The sequence below is a fragment of the Stegostoma tigrinum genome, chromosome 7, assembly GCF_030684315.1.
Source record: "Stegostoma tigrinum isolate sSteTig4 chromosome 7, sSteTig4.hap1, whole genome shotgun sequence".
Classification (NCBI taxonomy): domain Eukaryota; kingdom Metazoa; phylum Chordata; class Chondrichthyes; order Orectolobiformes; family Stegostomatidae; genus Stegostoma; species Stegostoma tigrinum.
This window is the reverse complement of record NC_081360.1, coordinates 60,539,576-60,558,371: the sequence shown is the minus strand read 5'-3', so window position 1 is coordinate 60,558,371 and position 18,796 is coordinate 60,539,576. Positions and strand designations below refer to the sequence as shown.

At 39.8% G+C, this 18,796-nt stretch overlaps 1 protein-coding gene across 5 annotated transcripts in view; it reads right to left on the bottom strand.

The window, feature by feature from the left end:
- The window catches only part of slc4a10a (solute carrier family 4 member 10a), a 265,329-nt gene that overhangs the window by 58,719 nt on the left and 187,814 nt on the right, over positions 1–18,796 (bottom strand). For all 5 annotated transcript variants that reach the window (XM_048534170.1, XM_048534165.1, XM_048534168.1 and 2 more), the window contains 3 exons: positions 15,731–15,831; positions 12,666–12,840; positions 6,769–6,902 (listed from right to left, as the gene is read on the bottom strand). In XM_048534170.1, the coding sequence (XP_048390127.1) occupies positions 6,769–6,902; positions 12,666–12,840; positions 15,731–15,831 (410 nt within the window). The remainder of the gene's footprint in view (positions 1–6,768; positions 6,903–12,665; positions 12,841–15,730; positions 15,832–18,796) is intronic.

Here is an 18,796-nt window from a genome sequence, read left to right as displayed (position 1 = left end):
CATTAACCTTCAATACATCAAAATAAACATAACAGAGTCATGCAAGTTTAGGATGAAATGGGATTCTTGATAATAACGTGAGATGGAATTAAGGACCATGTTACAGTAACACAGATCTCTGCTGGAAATCGTGTAGAGTTTCTACCTGATGGGGAAGCAATGTATTCACTGCTGACATTGTGCATTGCTAAGAGAGCTAGCAATCTGTTCCCTGCAAATTTCACCACTATTTGCATGTGATCATATAACAACCGACTGCAGCATTTTGACTGGGAATCTCTAGATTGGAGCTGCAGTCATGTCATTAGGTTCACAAAGCAGCCAATCACATCAAAGCATTTTCACAGACACCTACCTAACCTTTACAGAAAATATAGTAGAATTTTATTTTGTTAATTTTATACAGGTAAAATTAAAAATTGGGATGTGCCCACGTGCTAAAGGCAGAAACTGAGGTATTCTGCAAAAATAATTAGTTTTAAAAAATTACTTGTTAGTCATTCAAAAAATATAAAATTCCAGGAACATTTTTAATGTTCCATAAATTTTAACATCACATTTCCACTAAAGAATCCTTAATTTAGGAACACAGAAACAGAAGCAGGCCATTCAGCCCCTAAAACCTGTTCTACCATTCACTGAGATCATTGTTGATCTGTGGTTTAACACCATATACCTGCCTTTGGCCCAGATCCCTCAATACCTATGCTCACAAAAATGCTTCAGATTAAAATTAATATTTGTGGAAGTGAGTTCCAAACATCTACCATCCTTTATTTGTAGGAATGCTTCCTAACATCCCTCCTGAATGACCTGGTGCTAATTCTCAGACTATGCCCCCTAGATCTACAATTCCCAATCTATGGAAATACTTTATCTTTATCTACCCTCTCCATTCATGTTAATATCTTGGATACTTTGACCAGATCACCCCTCAACCTTCTACATTCCAAAGAACACAGGCCTGGTTTGTATAATCTCTCCTCATAGCCTAACGCCTAAAGTTTAGGTATCATTTTTGTAAACCTATGTGTACTCCCTCAAAGTTCAATATATTCTGCCTAAGGTACTGTGCACAGGTCTGCTCACTGTACTCCAAGTAGGATCTAACCAGGAATAAAAATAGAAATTCCTGGAAAAACACAGGAAGTCTGGCAGCATCCATGGAGACAAAGCAGAGTTAATCTTTCAGGTCCAGTGGACCTTCTTCAGAACCAAGCTGTGACATAACTTTTACATCTAGATATAAAGGTTAGCATTCCATTCACTTTCTTGATTATTTTCTGCACCTGTTCATGACATTTTAAAGATCTACGCACCTGAACCTGCGAGTCTCTTTGGACAAATATTGTATTTAACTTCTCACTACCTAGAAAGTACCTTGAACTCAGTCCAAGTTGGATAACGTCACACTTGTTTACATTGAACTGCATCTGCTCCAGTTTGGACCATTCACTTAGTTTATCAATATCCCTTTGAAATTTCATACTATCATTCTACACTGTCTACAATACTACCCAAACTTTCTCATCAGCAACTTTAGATATATGACTTTCTATGCTTTCGTTAATAAATATTATGAATAACTGGGACACTAACATAGATCCTTGTGGGTCACCAGTGGTCACATTCCACCAATTCAAGCACCTACGCATTATCCCAACTTTCTGTTGCCTGCCACTCAACCCAATTCTGTACTCTAATAGTGTCAGTAATTTTCTCTACCCTAATTAACAGTCTCTTGTGTGGGACTTTATCAAATGCCTTCTCAAATTCCATATAAAGAATTTAAAGTTATTACACACTGCCTTAATAACTTCTTCAAAAATAATCAGTGAGTGTTTGGGCATGGCCAACATGCTGTGAATATAAGCTGGCTCTCCCTAACTAACTGAAAATTTTCAAGGTGTCCAGTTAGTCCAATATTATGGATTCCAACAATTTCCCCACCACATATATTAGGCAAACCGATCTGTAATTCCCCTTTCAACCCCTATGTTTCGGGAACTCTGAAAGATTATAGCCAGCGTGTCTACAATGTGATCCCTTATACAACATCCTTGGATGGAAACTATCAGGTCTCAGGGATTTGTCACTCTTTAATTCCATTATTTCCCTCATTACTGATCTTTTACTTACTTTAATTTTATCCAGCTCCTATCCTCAATCCACTATTAATTTTCTTGAAACTTCCAGTAAGCTTCCCTCCTTTTCTACTGTAAATAATGAGGCAAAGTAATAATTCCTGCCTAACCTGAAGAAGTTATCCTCCTCCCTCCGGAAAAACCTCAGGAGAGCTCTCTCCCACTGCAACTCCTCCCCGTCTCACCCTATTTATTTCAGAACCCTCTCCCCATCCCCCTTTTCTGATAAAGCATCTAGGCCTGAAACATCAGCGTTTGTGCTCCTAAGATGCTGCTTGGCCTGCTGTGTTCATCTAGCCCCACACTTTGTTATCTTGGATTCTCCAGCATCTGCAGTTCCCATTATCTCTGATACAATTTTAACCTCACGGCGAAGCCTCTTCCAGGGATGCCTAACCTGAGGATGTTACCCTCCTCCCTCTGGACAAACCTCAGGGAATCTCTCTCCCACTGCAACTCTCTTGTAATCCTCCCCCTCTCTCCCTATTTATTTCAGAACCCTCTCCCCATCCCCCTCTCTGATGAAGGGTCTAAGCCCGAAACGTCAGCTTTTGTGCTCCTAAGATGCTGCTTGGCCTGCTGTGTTCATCCAGCTCCACACTTTGTTATCTCCAATTCTTCATCTCTGCCATTCCTCCATCTTCACTGACAATATCCCTACTTTCAGTTTTTGTAGGCCAACATTGCTGATCACCCGCTTACCCTTCATATAATTATAAAATCTCTTGTTGCTGTTTTTGTTGCCTTTGGCAAGCTTTCTTTCATAATCTCTTTTAGTAGTTCATATAAACTGCTTTGTGGCTCTTTGTATCTTTTCTATTCAGCAGTGCTGCAGTTTTTGGATTATTTTAATATTCTTCCTTTTAGATTTGTGGTATCCCTTACCTTTTCCATTGTCTATGGCTTTGTTTTTTGATGAAATGGAGCTTTTCCCTCTCATGAGTATAAGCCGGCTTTGTGTTGTGTTAAATGTTTCTTTAAACATCCTCCACTGTAAACATCCTCCACTCTCTTCAGTTGTGTTACCAATTAGCAGTTTACAGTGGACAGTCTCTATGTCTTCTTGTCAAAATTAGTCTTTTCTAAGTCTAAATTTTAGTGGCTGATTAATGTTTTTCACTTTCAGATGTTACACTGAATTTGTTCGTTCTATGATCACTCTTAATAGATGTTCATGCGCAATTAATTCTGCATGGAACAAGGTGTAATTTTTATGGGTTTCTAGCAAGGAGGAAAAGCTAAAATTCTAGCTAATTTCACAATTTATGGCTTTGGACCAAGGTATGGAAGAGAACCACTGCAGTTATGTCAGACTGTTGATGACAGACTACAAGTGCAAGATTTCTGGCCTAATCTGCCATTCAGTACGTCCTGAACCTGTCAACACGTACGGAGGGGTAATGGAGTAAATGTTGACAGTTTGTTATCAACACTGCCCCTTACAAAAAAATCTCAGTGTTTATCTTGATCCTGCAGTATTTCAACCAAGCTGTTTTCAGAAAAAGGACAGATAGGTGGTATTAGGGCAAGAATAAGAAGCAGATTTCATTGGAATGAAAACTAGTGATAGCAATGGCTTTGCTTAGGTCCTATGATGTCAATGATGAAGTCACCTTGTCACGTGGTGCCAGAGAGACAGGAATAGGGCCAACCCTTATGCTGTAAGGACAATCAATTCCATTTGCATCTGGATATCAATGTAAACCAAATGATGCTTTACTCAGGCAGAGAAAGAGTGCCTGGCTATTGTCTGTGCTTGTGTGGGACAGACAAATTGACACTGAGGTTTAACCTCAAGCCACTCCTGTCTACTCCAAAATGTTTGTAAGCAATGTTAGTTGTGTTTTTGCAGAGTTATCATAGGCACATGACATACAAACATGACAAGCAAATGTACATTGCTGATATGTTATACAGATCAGTATTCCCTCTGAATAAATCTGAGGATATTAAGACAGAGTATGAAGTCTTCCAGATTCAGCAAGAAACAACAACTTGTCATGGTCTGGAAAATATCAAACCAACATAAACACTGAATTTGAAAGAAAAGCATCTTGCTCAAATCAAGCAAACTACATAATTCTTCATGTGCTGCAGGATATAGTGATGAAAGAGTGGCCTGAAGAACTAAGGTCAAAACCATTGGTATAAGAGGGTATTGGGCATACAGAAGTAAAAGCTCAAGGTGGCATCTTGAAACAAAATAGAGCCATTACCTTAGGAAAAGGAAGAAAGAAATGCTGAAGCACATCCATATCAATGAATTGAGTATAGTCTGAGGAAGGCAAGAGAAGTGCTGTAATGCTTAAGCATGAGCAATCAAGTTAAGGACAGTACTTGTCACAAATACCAAGCTAAGCAAGCAAAAGAGTCATTTAAAATGCATGATATCTCAGGCAGAATATGGATGAAACTTAAAGTAGACCTCTTCACTTTCACAGGAACTGAATAGCTTGTTACATCAATCATTATTCTGATTAAAGTTAAATCAGTTGACATCAACAACACTAGTGAGTTTGGAGAATACCTGAAAAGTATACCACAGCTGGTACAGCATTCCAAACATTATGCAGAATGACAATGGCCCTTAGTTCAAGAGTAAAGAAGTTAGCTATTTCATAAATGATTAGGAAATTCAACAACATACATTGTCTCCACAATATTCCTGGTCAAATGGAAAGTCAATCTTTAAATAGAGAAATATAACTACTGAAGCATGGAATGTTTACCAGTTCATAGATTAATGTCATGCAACACCCAAAACTACACTTCCAATAGCAGAAAATATTACTGAAAATGTAAGTACTAACTGGTACGAATGACAAAATCAAGGTGAGAGCTAAATTTTACATTGATAAAACTGCCAAAACACTGAGCATGGGAAAGACAGTCATGTAGCCACTATCTTTATGTTATATGCCTTTGTAAAAATATTTTGGCAACCATTATATGCACATCATGTGAAACAAAGATGATGTTCTCCTGGAAATTATATCTCTTCATGTTTCCATAAATGTTGTTAAATACCAGAGGTTAATCTCCCTTTCTACCTAATCTACCTAAGGTATCTGCCTTTCTCGTCAGAGCTTTATTCCAACTCACATGCTTATAATTCCAATACAACTGATTACTTGTTCCTTATTTGTACACACCCAGTCAAATTCTCACCCAATTGCCATCAATTAATATATGAACATTACCCATTCCCTAGTTTATTTGGTCTCAGGCCCAAGAAAAAAAGTGTTTGGTTACAAACATAGATCTAGAGACTCTTGGGACTAAAGTGGCCCATGTAGATCTTCTGCAGTGGGTGCTTCTAGTGCAGGTATCCTGGAAAAGCAGTGACACTTTAATCATATCTTCACACTATAGGGTCACATTCTGGCAGCCCTTGGTTCAACACTATATCTGAATAAATTTTTCAATATAGATTCCAGAAACCAAAAGAGATGCCATGTCAGATCTTGGTCCAAAATGTTACATGCCATCACTTTCTCATCTGTTCCCAGACCCACATGTGCTAGTGTCTGACTTGTGCTTTGACTTGTTTTGGACTATTCAACCCGAAATGTGGTTTCTGCAGGGATTGCCATATAATACATAATAAGATGTAAGTAGGATCTCCATGATGTTTAACATAGGATAACAGTTAATGACTTGCTCTGCATCGCTGCAAGATGCCAGCAGAATAGATTCTCTGAAATAACACTGGACATTACACTGTGGGAGAGATCCTATAACCACTGAGGATTAGGAATTGAGCAGATAAGTTGTGCAAGGGCAGTGAGAATGATTACAGCACAGGGATCAAAGCAATTTCCTTTTCTTAAAATTTTCTCAGGACTTTTTGAATTTCTAAAGCTATCTTTTGGTTTTCAGGAGCTTCTTTCTAATCTCAATATTTTATTAGGTAATGTAGTCATGTAGTAACAACAAATTCTGGATTTGTGTCAACGTTATGTCGGGGTTCCTTCATTAGATAAGTATGGCTGCATGAATATCAAATTCGTACATATATTACCTCATTATTAACACTTATATCTCAGAATATTTTTTGGGTTTTTCTTTTGTTTTTTTAACTATATTTCCCATACTCAGTTTTCAAAATGAAAAATCTAACCACAAGGAATAAGGTGATCTGTTGAGAATGAGTCTCACGTCTGCTGCTCCTTTTAACAATCAACTCTTCATGACAAATCTTGGCATACATTTCACCAAGTACTGCAAGGCCCCTCCCATGTCATCTAGACAATACTCCTTAAGCACCAAATGGTCATCACACAGGCATTTTGTGTAGCAGCATGGCTGGTATATCGATGCTGACATGGTTTAAATAGGTTATAAATCACCACAAGTCATGAATTGGACTAAAACTTTTTTGCTCAACAGTATTCAGCACCATACGAAACAAAGTTTCTATGTAATTACATCACTACAGCCAAGGAAGGACAATCACATGTACTAAGCTACTAGCATTATGTACTTTAATGACTTAACAGATGAAAAGATGCATTGCACATTACAATGGTTTGTTCGAAAATTAAGAATTTTGGGCAAAAAAGGTAATTTGGGAAACATTTCTCAATCTGTGTGGAAAATAAAACGGAGCTGTTGAAGTGCTTACTTGCAAAATTTAAAGAGGATCTTTTCAAACACCAAGACTGGTCCTGTGCTTCCTAGGATCGTTAGTGGTTGCCCTGCAAACAGTGAATATGCTATGCCTGTCATAGATGCTCCAAACAGAGACTCAATTGCACTCTGTAAAAACAAAATAGTATGGATTAATACTGAAGAACACTGAAATATTGATAAGTGTAAAGGAGAATAATTTTTAAAATTTTATTTATTTTCCCTCAGTAATTTTATGCTATTTTACTGCAAATAGCAGTTTACCTATATTTTTTCAGAACACACAACTCTGCTGTGAATAATTTCAGATTACAGTTGGAGCATTGAAACAGAAGAAGGTTCTTTAGTCCATTGAGCCTGCTCTGCCATTCAAATGAATCACAGGGGAACGTCAACACCACTTTCCCACATGATCTCCATATTCCTCAAGATCATTAGTCTCAAGCTTCCAAACTCCTCTCTAGTCAGGATTTCTAGAGATTCACCGCCTTCTGAGTAAAGAATTTTCCCCTCATTTCAGTCTTGAATGGCCGACCCATATTCTGAGACAAGACACCTGTGATTCTAAGCTCACCAGCCGGGAGAAATAATAGCTTCATATCCATCCTGTTGTGCCCTGAAAGAATTTAAATTTTATAGATATCAACTCGCATTCTTCAAAACTCTACAGAACACCGGTTCAATTTTCTCAATCTCTTCAAAATACAATTCTGCATCCTTAGTGACCCTGTGTCGCACACCTTCCATGATAAGAATATTCCTTCTTCAATAAGGAGGGCAAAAATTTACTCAATACTCCAGGTGTATCCTCAACAAGGCCCTATACAATTGCAGCAGGCCATCTTTACTTTTATATTCAAATCACCTTGCAATGAACGCCAACATGCCATTTGACTCACTTGTTGATTGTTGCGCCAATATACTACCTTAATGTGACTCACGAACAAGGACATCCAGGTCCCCTTGGGGACAACATCGCAATGTCTCATCATGTAAGATTACTCTAAATTTCTACTTTTATTCCCAACAAAGTGGATAACTTCACATTTACTCACATAATATTTCCTTTACCATGTTCCTGCGCATGCAGTCAGCTTGTCCAAGTTTAAATGAAATCTCCTTGAATCTCCCTCACAACTTACAATCCCACATAGATTTGTGTCATTAGCAAACTTGGAAATAATGTATTTGAACCTCACATCTAAAATCATTTATATAGATTATGAGCAGCTGTGGACCTAGCGCTGTTTCTGGTGGAACCCCATTAGCCTGCCATCTTGGGAATGACCCTTTTATTCTTACTCTCTGCTTTCTGCCTGTGGACTAACTCTCAGCTCACAATAGTATAGTACTCTCAATCTATGCGCTCTAATTTTATTTAACAAACTCCTGTGTGGGACCTTATCATAAGGCTTTCGGAAAATCAAACTCTACACACACTGGTTCTGTTTATCTGCACTACAAGTAACATTCGCAAAAAAACCTAACAGGTTTGATAAACAAGAAATCACTTGCATAAATCAATATTAACTCTGTCCTGTTTTACTAATATTTTATTTATCATTGGCATTCAGTTAATGCCACCCATTATAACGGATTCTAACACTTTCTCCACCACTGATATTATTTATGAATAGGATGTGGCAGTGATGCTAAAACAAAATGGAACTAGGGAACAGGTGATTGTTAAATCTTAATTGAGGGTAACAGACTGAGAATTGGACTGGGCATATATGGCGGGGAAACAAGAAACCAGTGGTGTTGCAGTTGGTTGAGAGAGAGTTGGAATAAAACTCTCACTAGAAAAACACGTTTATACTCTGTCTAAGTAACATTTAAAATCTTGTGTTTGATAACTGAGATCAGCGTAACAGGTATGTCATTCTCTATTATCCTTTGCCTCCCTTAAACACTGAAGATACGTTTCCAATGATGTTCAAATCTATATTAGATAACACAAACATAAACATTTATTATTGTGTGCATATAAATTCCATATAAATTGCAAAACACTGTTGGTTTTAAAGTATCTCTAAATGCAAAACACTTCAGCATGACCATTATGTCAAGATTTGTAGGTATAGGAACACAAAGGAAGCTTTTTAAATCGCATCCAAATGAAGGCTGAAACTTTTACTCCAAAAGAACTATAACTGGAACTGAAAAATGTCTTCTATTAAGGAAATTTTGGATAAGCTAATATTGTTTTGAAGGGGTACTGAATTAAGGTGTGGAAATTATGAAGGATCTGGAAAGAATGAATGGAGATAACTTGTTTATTGCAGCAGAAACGAGAAAACACTTTTTTACACTTGCGTGGGAGAAATTTCAATCGCATTATCTGAAAGTGCAGTACAGACAGAAATTCTTGCCTCATTTAAAAAGTACTTGGATGTCTACTTGATGAGCCATGACCAGCTGTTCAAGGAGCATGTAAGAGTTCCAGTAGTGATAATGGGAACTGCAGATGCTGGAGAATCCAATTTAATGAAATGTGAGGCTGGATGAACACAGCAGGCCCAGCAGCATCTCAGGAGCACAAAAGCTGACGTTTCGGGCCTAGACCCTTCATCCTAAAGGGTTTAGGCCCGAAACGTCAGCTTTTGTGCTCCTGAGATGCTGCTGGGCCTGCTGTGTTCATCCAGCCTCACATTTCATTATCTAGAGTTCCAGTAGTGCCAACTTGTAGATGGTTACTGTGGTGAAGGCAGTAAGTGTTGAACATGGTGAATGTGGTGCTAATCAAGCAGGCTGCCTTTTTCTGGTAGGTGTCAAGCTTCTTAACTGTTCTCAGAGCTGCATCCAAACGGGCAAGTGGAGAGTATTCCATCACACTCCTGATTTGTGCCTCATAGACAGGCTTTGAGGAGACATGAGGTGAGTTACTTGTCACAAAATTCTAGCCTCTGACCTCGTCGTGCAGCCACAACATTTATATGGTTGGTCCAGTTCCATTGCTGGTCAAACTTTTTTCATTGCAAAATTGTACTTTATTCATAAAAAAAACTTTACTACATTCACAGGTACTAAAGCAGTTATGTACAGACTTTGCATATCAATAAAAACAAACATTGGAATTTAATATTGCTGCAGTTGGAAAAACCAAGGGCATTTCTCACTCATGCAGGACAGTACTGAGGCTAAGAAAGGGTCTGAGAACTGAACAGACCCTCATTGTGCATTGGCAGAAAGACCTTAGACGATGGTCTTTCCCACTGTACTTTGGCAGCAGCTGCCCCAAGCTTTGTGCCCTCTCTCCCCCACCCCCACCCGTTAACCCCTCAGCATGTAGCCCTGGAATTTGGAATGTGCCAAACTCTGCAATACTCAGTCGAGGTTAACACTTTTCACTAGAAGGCCAACAAATTTCAGGCAGACCAAAGAACAAAGTTAATGGTCCTCCAAGTGCAATTGAAGTTTGTCTGGATGTGCATCCAAGGAACAGCCCTTACAACACAGAGTCCTACGTCACAGAGCTGCTCAGGATGAACCTTGACAAAAATTTCTCCAGACCTTCTTTGCAAAGGTACACTCCAGAAAGTGATATGTGGCAGTCTCTTCACCAGCTCAGCCACTTCCAGGCCAGACCAATCCTTCACAACACCAGGGGCGGGTAGAACCTCAGTTCTGTTTCTGGTCAATGGTTATCCCCAGGATATTGTTGGTGGGAGATACAGTGATGCTAATGCCATTGGGTAATGGTTTGATTCTTTCCTTTTAGAGATGATGATTTCCTGGCACATTGATGGTGCAACTATTACTAGCCACTGATCAATCCAAGCCTGGATGTCGACCAGGTCCTGCTACAATGTATAATGAATATATTGCAATCATCAGTGAATCTCCCCACTTATGACCTCATTATGGAAAGAAGATTATTGATGAAGCATCTGAATGTAGCTGTGGAAGGACACCACCATATGAAACCCCTGCAGTAATATTTTTAGACAGATGTTTGATCTCTGACAATCATAATCATTTTCCATTGGTTAAAATGAGTTTTCGCCATGATTCCTATTGACTTCAGTACCGATAATGAGCCTTTATGCAATACTTGGTCAACTGCTGCATCAGTATCAGGGGTAGTTATGCTCACCTCACATCTAGAGTCGAGCTCTTTTGTCCATGTTTGGCCTGTAAGGAGATCAGGAGCTCAGTGACTGTGGCAGAGCTCAAACTGAACATCAGTGCATAGCTCATTCCTTTGTTGCTTGATTACATTGTCTATGAGCCTTTCCGTTATTTGGCTGATGATCAAGAGAAAACTGACAAAGTAATAATTAGTTGGGCTGAATTTGTCCTGTTTTTAGAAACCGGATAAACCTGGACAATTTTCCACATTGTCATGTAGATGTTAGTGTTGCAACTGTACTGGAACCATTTAGCTTGAAACACAACATGTTCTGGAACACATTGCTTTTTCAGAATCCAACAAATTAACTTGCTTGATATCACATGCCATGAACTGATTTAGTTAACGATATGCATCAATGCATTGGGGGCCTCAGAAGATGCAGAGAAGGATCATCCACTTGGCTCATCTCATTATAGCTGGATGCAAATGCTTTGGCCTTATCTTTTGCATTGACTAAATATAGCAGGACTGCAGAGCTTAGATCTGATAATTGGTTGTGGTATCATTTAGCCCTATCAATCATATTCCACTTTTGTATTTGGCATGCAAGTAGTACTGTTTTGTAGCTTCACCAAGTTAATAAATTTTTAGGTATGTCTTATGAGCAATTAGCATATCTAGAAGATTAATTGAATATTGGAATTACTTCATCTTTATTTATCTTTGGGAATTTGAAAACTGTATATTGTAATGGACTCAATGGTTTCAAAGCTCATATTTTATCAAAACAGACCTTAACTGAAAATAGAAGCTGAAAGAAATCTGACCTTTCCAGTTTCTAAGGAAACTAAAACTTCTGGGCAGATTGTAACCAAGATTGGAATACAAAATTCTTGGTTACAAGAATAGACGACTCCTACCTTGGCAGATTTTGATCCCAGGTATAATAAAAGCAGGCTGAAGGCAAAAGGTTAGATCCAGAAGCTGAGAATAAGCAGAGATATGGTTGCTGCAGCTGTTCCTGTTACTTGAAAATAATGTAGCTGGATCTACACCATTCAGGCCATTGCAAGTAAAGTTCAGGTTTTGAAGATGTGTGTCAATTTAGGAGAACAGCATGCTTGTGGAAATTGAGTTGATTGTGTGTGTGTGTGTGTGACTGTCAGCTGGAGTTCAGGAACATATCGTGGAAGAGGAGGATCTGAAATTCTCTGTAAGGAAGTCAGAGTTTTGAAGGACTTTGCATAAGATGGATAACATATATTCTGTGTAAGTAGCTGAACCAAAATGTAAGATCTTTCTTAGTTTCATCTGCTATTTAATGTGTAAATTTTGCAAAGTTTGTAATTGACCACAATTTGCCTCTAAATTCATGTTCAACTTCTGTTAATTCTGGGTTTTAAAGTAAAGGTATTCAGCTATGATTGTATTTAATGCTTGCTTTGCTTGGTTCCAACATCATACAAATCTTTCTGTGTTAACCCATGGAATCTTGCGGTTTCATGCTTTCAGCAAATAACTGGGATTTTGGGATTCATTCTCAACTGAGATCAAAACAATTGGTACTAATGGTTGATGTTAAATTATGAAATTGATTTAAGTAATTAACCATGCAATTTGATACAGCATTCTCGAAAAATTTATATTTGTGCAAAATCTTGTAGAATTTTATATCACCTCACCATTGTTGGACAAAAACAGAGCAACTGTTTAAATTTTAACAGAACACAAATATTTTTTTCTCTGTATAATAAAAATAATAAAATAAATTCTCAACACTGAAATATATTGTCTAGAAGCAAAGTTAGTAATCTTACTATGCATCCTTCTGTAGCTTCACCCAGTAAACCACCGAATGTGATAACAGGAGACATACAGGCACAGTACAGGAACAGGAAGGATGCTACACATTGTAAGTTGACTGCATCTCTAAAATCACTCCAGAAATATGGAATTTTTCTTTTGATGTCTTCACATAATCCACCAAATATCCTGGTTTTGGAAAAATCAAAAGAAAATTCAGTTCAAAACGCATGGCTTGAATTAATGTAGCATGCAAATTATTAATTTACATGGGATATTTTTACTAGTCTATTAATATGAAGCTTTATGACCAACGTATAAACAGAAACTGCTGGCAATCCCCTAAAGAGTCTTATTGCACTCAAAATGTTGACTGCTTTTCGCTCCACAGCTAGTGCTAGCCTATCTCAATTTTTCAAGCACATCCTTTTTTTTTCATTTCAGACCTTCAACATCTAGAGTATCTCACTTTTGTCCAAAATATTCAACAGTTCTGACAGCATTTGTGAAGACAGAAGCAGAGTTAACCATTCAAGTTGGTTATGAGCTCTTCAGAAGACTTTCTGTCTCCACAGGTACCACTAGTTCTGCTGCGTATTTCCAGCATTACCTGTGTTTATCCCAAATTCAGAAGTCACATGGCACCAGGTTATAGTCCAACAGGCTTATTTGAAATCACAAGTTTTCAGACCGCTGCTCCTTCATCAGGTGAAGTCAACCTGTTGGGCTATAACCTGGTATCGTGTGACTTCTGACTTTATCCACCCCAGTCCAACGCCTGCACCTCCACGTCATCGTATTTATTCCAGGCATTGCTTTTCTTTTTTTGGTGGATACAAAATATTTTTGATCTGTGGCTCAAGGTTTAATTTACAGCTTCTAAATCTCAGCAAGACGTTAGTGCCCTCCATCAGAAGGATATCAAATAAACAAGGGCCCCATTCTTCAATATGATTAAATGCCATTGAACATTTTCTAATTAACCTGCTCACCAATGTTACCTACACCTCTGGAGCAAATGCGATGTGAACATGAGCCTCCTGGTCCAGAGGTAGGGACACTACTACTGCTCACAAGAACATTTTATGTGATGCAAATTGATGGCGATGAGCTCAGCTATTGCTCCTTATACAATTGAATGGTAAACAAAATGGCCACTTGGGGAAGGCACAGAAAGGTTCCCTGTACCTATCACACGAAGAAATCTTTTTGAGGAAAGAGAAGGGGAAAAATTAACAGATGGAAAGGTGAAAAGAAAATGATCTTTTAATAAATTACAAACACAAGGTGTCCATTTTAACAAGTTTATTGTTCTTTCTGTCGATTCCACATTAAATCAGATTGATGTGCCTCTTTCTCAAATTAAATTCTGCTTCAACAGGATGTGACTTTGGAACAGCCAGAAACAACTGAATTTGTGCAAAAGTGAATTAATTTGCATGTTACTTTGTGTAAAACCCTTCTATCACTTTCATTGCTTTGTGCTGTGCAATGCCTAAGCTGTTTTTAATCTGTATGTATAAATCATATAGAGACCCCTTGGGGTCTATCCTGGCAAGTGAAATTCAACTATTGCCCAAGAAACTTAAACTTCCAATAAATAATAAACTACAAGTGAGAGCCCTGTGAAAGAAGTTCCCAACTCCGAGCTCAAGTCAGAAGCTTCAGAAGTTTTTGATTTACTTACCTTAATAGTTACCGATCATAACAGTTAACCAGAATAGGGATAAAACCTGTTCTAATTCCTGATTAACAATATCACTGACACTAAATCATTCACACATCCAACCGCTCCCCCAACCCAATACAAATATTCCCCAGTACATAAGACACCCCTTATCAACTCCCAAACTCCCATATGTCCAATCCTATTCCCCTGGGCAACTGACTGCACCCTTCATTGTCACCTGCCTAAACTACACCCTCATCCACCTGCCATCCTATCCCCTCACCCACTGGCCTGCCATCTTAGTCTCATCTAAGCACTTGCCACTATAATCCTTCACGTATCTGCGTCTACCAATTCATTCTCCCATTTCCATCACAATCCTCACCCCTTTAACTATCAACATATCCCTACACAGAAGATGCTCTAATCTTTCAAGAACATGCCACCCAATCCCCCCATCCACTTACCTGGTCCCTTCCCCAGTTGGCTCCCTAAAATGTACCAGCTTACCTATTATCCTACACCTTACCTACTTGCCACCCTATCCCTTCAGCTACATACCAGACTTCTTGTCGCCATCTGGCACTGTATAACCTTAGCTACCAAACCCTCTTAACCATGTGGTACTCTACTCCTCACCCACATATCTGCCACTCTACACCTTTACACACCTCTTATCCCATCCACCCACCTACCATCCTACCTCATCACCCAATGATCTCACAAATTTACTTTTTATTAGAAGTTTGTCAAAACAGACTAGGGGATCTCCAATTTATGGAATACAACAGCTAGGGCCCTAACATGAGGGCTAGCTTCTGGAAAGATTCATGCAAATACTGTCTACGTGGTTTCCTGGATTGCAAGTGTTGAAAAAGAGCCTACATCAGAAAGTTGAGTCCAAAAAATTGTACCAAAGTAAAAGTAGCTTCAGGATGATCTGGCTCAGAAAGAGAGATCTGGCCCAGCTTGGAAGATTAAGGCCCATACATTTATATACATAAGATCTTATTACTGACTTTTAGTGTCAGTGGATTATTGGACCTTTACAACTTCCATCCTATGAATTGGCTCACTGCAGTCTAGACCTGCAAGGTGTTTAAGTATGACACTACTACAGTCATGTGTTGGATTTCAGCCAATCTTTCATAACTGTCATAATGAAATTGCTATCCCATTACACAGGATCGTATATCATATTACAGAAAAGAAGTGTTATTGTTCATTTTTCCCCTAGTTAAAATTTTTCTAAGGAAAATTTTTGTAGAGTTGTGAAAACTGGAGATTGCTAACGTAAGTTTAATATTTTCTAGAATATAAAGCAAAGTAATAGCCTGAGAGTTTCAAATCATAATGGGATAGCACAGCATTAAGTTTGGTTGTCTTAGAATGAATGCTTCCATCACCAACCTTCCTGTTCTCTGTAGCTCAGGTCCACTATGCATTTCAAATGGGTCAGAATCCCCATGAGCTGTGGTTCCATTTGGAATCCCTGGAATTTTTCTTTTCTCCTGCATAAGTTACAAACGATAAGAGCAGGAAAACACAGAATTTCAAAATTCAAAGGTAAAACTTGTAATCAAAAATGCTTGTAAAATTATATCAAATGGGTACATTTTTGTGCAAGCGATTTTTACACAAGCAGCAACCCAATTACTAAAACTAGTGTGCACACGAAATGCAGCAATTGATATTTTATATTCATCTAACAGAAGCAGCACTCTCAAATCTACCAATTTAGGGTTGTGGTCGATGCTCTAATTGTATAATAGCCACTTAAAACAGACAACCATACAATCCAAAAATACAACTGGGAAGACACGCTACTGAGTGAACGCCATTTCTGACTGCAATTCACACTGTCCAGCAGAATGAAATTCTGTGGATTTGTGTGTAGTCGTCCATTTACTAATAGAAGAATGGAAGTAAGAACATCTGCATTGTTACAAAGACAAATAAAATGTACAATTCAGCACATCATGTCCATTCTGATCAAAAAACAACCCAGCCTAATCTTCCACTCCTGCAAGTTAATGCATTTCAAAATGTTTTTTTTAAGAATGGAATAGAATCCTTAGTGTGAAAACAGGCCCGTCGGTCCAACAAGTCCACACCAACCCTCAGAGTATCCTACACATAACCCACTGAATCTACATATCCCTGAACACTATGGGCAATTTAGCATAACCAATACACCTAGCCTGCACATCTTTAGATTGTGGGAGGAAAGTGGAGCGCCCAGAGGAAACCCACACAGACACAGGGAGAATGTACAAACTCCACACAGCCAGTCACCCAAGGGTGAAATTGAACTTGGGTTCCTGGCACTGTAAGGCACCATGCTCCCCAGAGGAGCTCGAACAGTTCATCCACTTCACCAACACCTTCCACCCCAACCTTCAGTTCACCTGGGCCATCTCCAGCACATCCCTCACCTTCCTGGACCTCTCAGGCAACCAGCTTGTAACTGATGTCCATTTCAAGCCCACCGACTCCCACAGCTACCTAGAATACACCTCCTCCCACCCACCCTCCTGCAAAAATTCCATCCCCTATTCCCAATTCCTCCGCCTCCGCCGCATCTGCTCCCACGATGAGGCATTCCACTCCCGCACATCCCAGATGTCCAAGTTCTTCAAGAACCGCATCTTTTCCCCACAGTGGTCGAGAACGCCCTTGACCGCGTCTCCCGCATTTCCCGCAACACATCCCTCACACCCCGCCCCCGCCACAACCGCCCAAAGAGGATCCCCCTCGTTCTCACACACCAGCACACCAACCTCCGGATACAACGCATCATCCTCCGACACTTCCGCCATTTACAATCCGACCCCACCACCCAAGACATTTTTCCATCCCCACCCCTGTCTGCTTTCCGGAGGGACCACTCTCTCCGTGACTCCCTTGTTCGCTCCACACTGCCCTCCAACCCCACCACACCCGGCACCTTCCCCTGCAACCGCAGGAAATGCTACACTTGCCCCCACACCTCCTCCCTCACCCCTATCCCAGGCCGCAAGATGACTTTCCACATTAAGCAGAGGTTCACCTGCACATCTGCCAATGTGGTATACTGCATCCACTGTATCCGGTGTGGCTTCCTCTACATTGGGGAAACCAAGCGGAGGCCTGGGGACCGCTTTGCAGAACAGCTCCGCTCGGTTCGCAATAAACAACTGCACCTCCCAGTCGCAAACCATTTCCAATCCCCCTCCCATTCTTTAGATGACATGTCCATCATGGGCCTCCTGCAGTGCCACAATGATGCCACCCGAAGGTTGCAGGAACAGCAACGCTTGGGAACCCTGCAGCCCAATGGTATCAATGTGGACTTCACCAACTTCAAGATCTCCCCTTCCCCCACCACATCCCAAAACCAGCCCAGTTCGTCCCCTCCCCCCACTGCACCACACAACCAGCCCAGCTCTTCCCCTCCACCCACTGCATCCCAAAACCAGTCCAACCTGTCTCTGCCTCCCTAACCTGTTCTTCCTCTCACTCATCCCTTCCTCCCACCCCAAGCCGCACCTCCATTTCCTACCTACTAACCTCATCCCACCTCCTTGACCTGTCCGTCTTCCCTGGACTGACCTATCCCCTCCTTACCTCCCCACCTATACTCTCCTCTCCACCTATCATGTTTTCTCTCCATCTTCAGTCCGCCTCCCCCTCTCTCCCTGTTTATTCCAGAATCCTCACCCCATTCCACTCTCTGATGAAGGGTCTAGGCCCGAAACGTCAGCTTTTATGCTCCTGAGATGCTGCTGGGCCTGCTGTGTTCATCCAGCCTCACATTTCATTATCCTAACATATGCATGTTTGCTTTACTAATATATTTATTAAATAATGCAATAACCTTCACAACAATGGAATTATAGAAAAATTATGAATGCACAATTTAAGCGAGCATGCAGCTAGTCCTACTGTTAGTTAATTGTAAAGATAAGATCAAGTAAGTCAGAAGCTCAGAGGTTCAGTCTGTGTTAAATTAACATGTTCTTTCAGCCTCAGTAAAGCTAGAGACGAAGATAATGCAGTTAAAATTTCCACTCTTAATCATCATCTGCGGCCCAGAGTGTGCATGGACTGTGTGAGAATTACATGCACGAGTTCTTCAATACCACATCTCAGTTGTCATCAGCCTCTTATGAGTTTATGTACTGAATGTTAGTATTATGGAGGCTTCCTAGTGAAAAGCTGATGTTGTCCTCACAAAATGTCCACTTGGAAGAAGTTATTCTGGTATCCTGCATAATACTTAAAGCCCAAAGTATCACATTGCAGACTGTGGGAATTTGCCGAGTACATATTGGCTTCCATTTTTCCTGCTTTACACAATAACTATCCTTCAAAACTACTTCATTGCTGGAAAGCACATTGCAATGTCTGGTGGACTGAGAAATTTTATAATTATCTTCCTTTCGGTCTGAAGAATGCTCATAAAAAATATTCAGCAGCTTATTTATATTACATTAT